General features: G+C 38.9%; 1 protein-coding gene across 6 annotated transcripts in view; it reads left to right on the top strand.

Annotated features, from left to right (window-relative positions):
• LOC135054475 (zinc finger protein ZFP2-like) overlaps positions 1 to 4,277 on the top strand; it is a 56,520-nt gene extending 52,243 nt beyond the window's left edge. For 5 of the 6 annotated variants that reach the window (XM_063957574.1, XM_063957575.1, XM_063957573.1 and 2 more), the window contains one exon: positions 1,002 to 4,277. In XM_063957574.1, coding sequence (XP_063813644.1) covers positions 1,002 to 2,419 — 1,418 coding nt within the window. In that variant the 3' untranslated portion in view covers positions 2,420 to 4,277. The remainder of the gene's footprint in view (positions 1 to 1,001) is intronic. The other variant, XM_063957579.1, reaches the window with a different exon arrangement.
• The last annotated feature ends 1,723 nt before the right edge of the window (positions 4,278 to 6,000 follow it).

A 6,000-nucleotide genomic window follows, 5' to 3' on the forward strand; every position in this document is an offset into this window, starting at 1 on the left:
CAGACTATCGCGCGCTGGATTTGTAGCACTATTCAGCTGGCGCATTCTGCGGTGGGATTACCGCAGCCTAAATCTGTAAAAGCCCATTCCACAAGGAAGGTGGGCTCATCTTGGGCGGCTGCCCGAGGGGTCTCGGCTTTACAACTTTGCCGAGCTGCTACTTGGTCAGGGGCAAACACGTTTGCAAAATTCTATAAATTTTATACACTGGCTGAGGACGACCTGGAGTTCTCTCATTCAGTGCTGCAGAGTCATCCGCACTCTCCCGCCCGTTTGGGAGCTTTGGTATAATCCCCATGGTCTTTACGGAGTCCCCAGCATCCACTAGGACGTCAGATAAAATAAGAATTTACTCACTGGTAATTCTATTTCTCGTAGTCCGTAGTGGATGCTGGGTGCCCATCCCAAGTGCGGATTGTCTGCAATACTTGTACATAGTTATTGTTACACAAATCGGGTTGTTATTGCGAGCCATCTGTTCAGAGGCTCCCTTGTTATCATACTGTAAACCGGGGTTCCTATCACGAGTTATATGGTGTGATTGGTGTGGCTGGTATGAGTTTTACCCGGGATTCAAGATCCTTCCTTATAGTGTCAGCTCTTCCGGGCACAGTGTCCTAACTGAGGCTTGGAGGAGGGTCATAGGGGGAGGAGCCAGTGCACACCAGGTAGTCCTAAATCTTTCTTAGAGTGCCCAGTCTCCTGCGGAGCGCGTCTATTCCCATGGTCCTTACGGAGTCCCCAGCATCCACTACGGACTACGAGAAATAGAATTACCGGTGAGTAAATTCTTATTATTACATTTGTTATTGTGAGTGTTCTCAGGAGGCTGGACACAATGATCATCTAAGACAATATTATAAAGCCTTCTTTAAAAGTTATGATTTAATATACACACACACTTACAATTAAGTGTCCCAGAGAGTCGTCTTCTCCTATTGTTTACAAGATTAATATTGTTACAGAAAATGTCACATTTCCATAATGTATTTTATTTCCAGCAGATGGACACACAAGCAGGAATATCTCAGAAGGACATCTAATGTTATCCCCGGATTGTGAAATAGGAGATAATGACAGTAGACAGGATTCTCCAGGAGATAAACCCATTACCCCAATTATACATCCAGCTCTATCAGCTGATCCGTCTGATCCTGGGAAATGTTCTCCTGATCACTCTGATATTGGTGCATCTGTTACAGCTCTGACAGTAGATACAGTGTTTCAGTGTTCTGTAGATGCCAAATGTTTTACACAGAACACAAAGTGTATTAACCCACACACAGCTAAGGCAGGTGAGCGGCCACATATATGTTCTGAGTGTGGGAAATGTTTTACATACAAATCAGATCTTGTTATACATCACAGAAGTCACACAGGTGAGAAGCTGTTTTCTTGCTCTGAGTGTGGGAAATGTTGTGTAAGTAAAGCACATCTTGTTAGACATCACAGAAGTCACACAGGTGAGAAGCCATTTACATGTTCTGAGTGCGGGAAATGTTTTTCAGGGAAATCACAACTTGTTATACATCAGAAAAGTCACACAGGTGAGAAGCCATTTCCATGTTCTGAGTGTGGGAAATGTTTTGCACACAAATCAAATCTTGTTATACATCACAGAAGTCACACAGGTGAGAAGCTGTTTTCTTGCTCTGAGTGTGGGAAATGTTGTGTAAGTAAAGCACATCTTGTTAGACATCACAGAAGTCACACAGGTGAGAAGCCATTTACATGTTCTGAGTGCGGGAAATGTTTTTCAGGGAAATCACAACTTGTTAGACATCAGAAAAGTCACACAGGTGAGAAGCCATTTCCATGTTCTGAGTGCGGGAAATGTTTTACACGGAAATCACATCTTGTTAGACATCACAGAAGTCACACAGGTGAGAAGCCATTTTCATGTTCTGAGTGTGGGAAATGTTTTCCAGACAAATCAAATCTTGTTATACATCAGAGAAGTCACACAGGTGAGAAGCCATTTCCATGTTCTGCGTGCGGGAAATGTTTTGGACAAAAATCACAACTTGTTATACATCAGCAAAGTCACACAGGTGAGAAACCATTTCCATGTTCTGAGTGTGGGAAATGTTTTCCACACAAATCAAATCTTGTTATACATCACAGAAGTCACACAGGTGAGAAGCTGTTTTCTTGCTCTGAGTGTGGGAAATGTTGTGTAAGTAAATCGCTTCTTGTTATACATCACAGAAGTCACACAGGTGAGAAGCCATTTTCTTGCTCTGAGTGTGGGAAATGTTTTACACGGAAATCACATCTTTTTAGACATCAGCAAACTCACACAGGTGAGAAGCCATTTTCTTGCTCTGAGTGTGGCAAATGTTTTACACAGAAATCACATCTTGTTAGACATCAGCGAACTCACACAGGTGAGAGGCCATTTCTATACTCTGAGAAATAAATCAGCTCTTGTTGCACACAATAGACATCACTCAGGTGAGGAACCATTTTAATCTTCTGGAGTATACTCATCATTGCCATGCGTTCTTCAAGGTTCTTATCCTATGCTTTTTGCAATATACATGTTACCACTGGGTGAAATAATCAGATGTCATGCCATCATCTACCACTGCTATACAGATGACCTGTCTTTTGCTCCAGGTACTGAGAACCCTAAATGGTTTTCTAGCTGAGCTCCAAGTGTGGGTGAGGCCAGTTGGCTGTGACGCAGTCCTGGCGAAACAGGTCCTTATGATAGAAGCTCACCAACAAAGGGCAGGGCTACATCTCAGCTTTGCAAACCAACCAGACTTGCGCTTGTGGGTTCAGAGTTACAAAATGCTGATCCTGCGCGGAATCTTGGTGTCCTAGATGGTGGAGTGACACTTAGACATTGGATTCTGCCACAATCAGATCTGCATCTGAGGAACATAGCCAGACTCCAGCACTTATTTCCCTCAGAAGATCTACCTACAGTCATACATGTATTTGTATCATCACACATAGACTACTGCAATGTCCTCTACCTGGGTCTCCCAGCAAAAGAATTGCACCGCTTGTAGCTTGTACAGAATGCAGCAGCCAGGCTGTTACCTAACCAAAACAATATTGCAGCACACAGGAATAGCAAAAATTCTATTCAATTTATAAGTATTTTTATTTAAAATGAATTCAATACTTCAAACAATATGTGTAAACAACAATAGAACACATCACCGGCCGGTAATATCTCCGCACTGAACAATTCAACAAAATATGAACTATATGTCTTGGACCAGAGGCGTAGCAAAATGGAAAAGCTCTATTTATATATTTTTTTATTACCTTATAGCTTTTATAAATGTATCAATATTATTACACTTTAATCTCTGCTAATTATAATTGCCACACCTGCTGCTTTACAGGAATCTATATGTTACATTGAAATATCTCATTAAAAATAAAGACCAATTGGTTACAAGTATTTAGAAGAATCCTTCCTTGTAAAGATAATAACAACCAAGGATTTTAAGATGTTGTAGATAATTGAATTCTATATTAAAATCCAATGTCCACAAGTTCAATCAATATTTAAACGTAAGTATATGGACTAATCTGGCAAGATAACTTGTATGTCCCTAATAGGGCTTGAGGCTATGAAGCACAAGAACGTCCTCCCCGGCTGCTGGTGTCGTGCCTTTTAATTGCAGTCTTTTCTGGGGGACTTGAAAATACACACCCTCCACACAAATGTCAGACACTCCTTCTCCCTGGCTACTTGGTGCTATTAAACCTGCAGAAGAATGAGACTACATCTCCCGGCATCCCGAGCGTCAGTCCGGGATAGGTTATCATTGGATAAGATGGTCAAATGTCCTCTGTACCCGCTCGTATTGGCTATTTGAGATTTTAAATCTCTACTGCTGAGAGCAATCTGGTTCGCCCTGACGAAGCCTGTTTGTGAAACGTGCACGCCGGCATTTCTTGGGCTCACTGTTGTTTTCTTTTTAAAAATGTGACAATATGTAATAGCACAATTCACTAATATTGACTGAAAATGGGGGGGCCATAGCAAATTAGTTGAAAAGGAATGTTGGATATATACCATATAGTCAGCATATATTTAGGCTGCATGCATAATATTGTGATATTTTGCTATCAGTTAAGAGGGAATGTCAGCTGTATATCATATGGGCAACACAGATTCAGATTGCGAGCATGATACTATGACATACTGCTTAATGAAACATAAGGGATATATTTCCCTCTAATTGACCTGCAAGAGTTATAAAACCTTTGTTACATTGTATTAATAGAGGATTAAAATAATATTGAACTCACTGTGGTGAATAATTGTATTTAAATCCCAAATAGTGTAGAATTGTTTATACAAGTCCGTTATGTGTCTCAGCTCCGATTTACTAGCAGCATCTATATAAATATGCATTGTATGTTTAGCTAAAAATGGAACATAGGAGACACTTTTATCTACAACTCACTTATAATTGTTACAAAGGTCTTTTCACACTGTATCTTTTCACACTGTATCAACAGGAGAACTATTGCAGTATTGGGAAATATTTGGATACAAATTAGACATAGTTGAGATATTTATAAAGACCCCTGTTTGTTCCCGTTCTTACTGATTAGCATCACTATTATGATCTTAATTCCGCACTGAATACATATGTGTGTGTGTATATATATATATATATATATATATATATATATATCTGAATCCTAATAAGAAATTTATTTCTGGAATGAAAGAATACACAAAATATCCAGCACCTGCAATTTGAGAACTGGTGGAGAGAAATGATGGGATATAATACACATCTTGAAATATAAGTGACACGTACAATTGGATGAGACATTGAACCTTTTCAAATAAATAGATTTTTCCAACCCACTGTCAGTAAACGTGTTTAAGAGATTTAGAATAAGAATACCTACTTATGAAAATATGATACAGACCCTTCTTTCTTTTTTTCTTCTTAAATGTGACAAGTAGCAACTTGGAATATCAAGTATTATTCATTAGGGTTCTGTATATCATTATTAGTGGGTTCAATTGGGATTAGTCTGTGTACCAGATAAGGCATAAGATCGTATCCTGGAACGCATAAAAGAGGATATACCTCAGAGAGGCTCATATGCAGATTGAATATCCTTATCAATAGACGTTGGACACATTACTTGTTTACACAATAGACGTGGTGCGTGGATATGCTCTTTTCTTTGTCTCCTCCTTTATTAATGTTTTCAGTAAGGAAAAAGAGTCCATTTATTGGATATAACAGAATATAAAAATTCTGACTTTTCTGTTTAGGATTTTTTTAGTGTACAAACCATAATGTGTTCCGAAAACACTCACATGAAATTTATCTCTCTATAACCTTTCTATATTATAGTTGTAGCAGGACTTGTGTATGCATTCAGAGCAAACTCAGTATATAGATAATCATTGCCCCCTGAAATAAAATTCAACGTGAAGCTCAGATAACTATACAGTCACACTATATATCTACTTAATACAATGGAAAAAGAATACAGTGAGCCCATGTGATATTGTAATTTATTTTATTAAATTATATTCTTTATATATACATGTTTATATTTCATAAGACAGGATATTTTAGGAAAATAATGAATAAAGGTTAAGTTTTAAACTAAACAATCATATTGAAAACATACGTGCTCCAAGTGTGCCAATGTAAAAGACAATTTTGTTCTTTCGTTCTTTTGTATTCTGGTATTATTGTCTTAGGCAGCACCCCCATCCTCTAGATTCTACTCAATGACAATATGAACAATTGGGGACATTATACAGAATAAAACTTGTGCAGAAGCAGTCTATTCCCATTCCCTCCCTTCCCTTTTTTTCCCCTTATGAAAACTGCTATTAAACCTTACATGGCAGCCTTCTCTGGGAGGCTATAACTGGATGGTCCGAGCGTGGAGTTACCTCAAAGCGCAATTGAAGATATAGCCCGATGCAGATTGACGCGTTTCCCCATCTTCCGGTTTCAGCGGCTTCTTCAGAAGTATTCTTCTGTACCT

The sequence above is a fragment of the Pseudophryne corroboree genome, chromosome 3, assembly GCF_028390025.1.
Source record: "Pseudophryne corroboree isolate aPseCor3 chromosome 3, aPseCor3.hap2, whole genome shotgun sequence".
NCBI classification, from domain to species: domain Eukaryota; kingdom Metazoa; phylum Chordata; class Amphibia; order Anura; family Myobatrachidae; genus Pseudophryne; species Pseudophryne corroboree.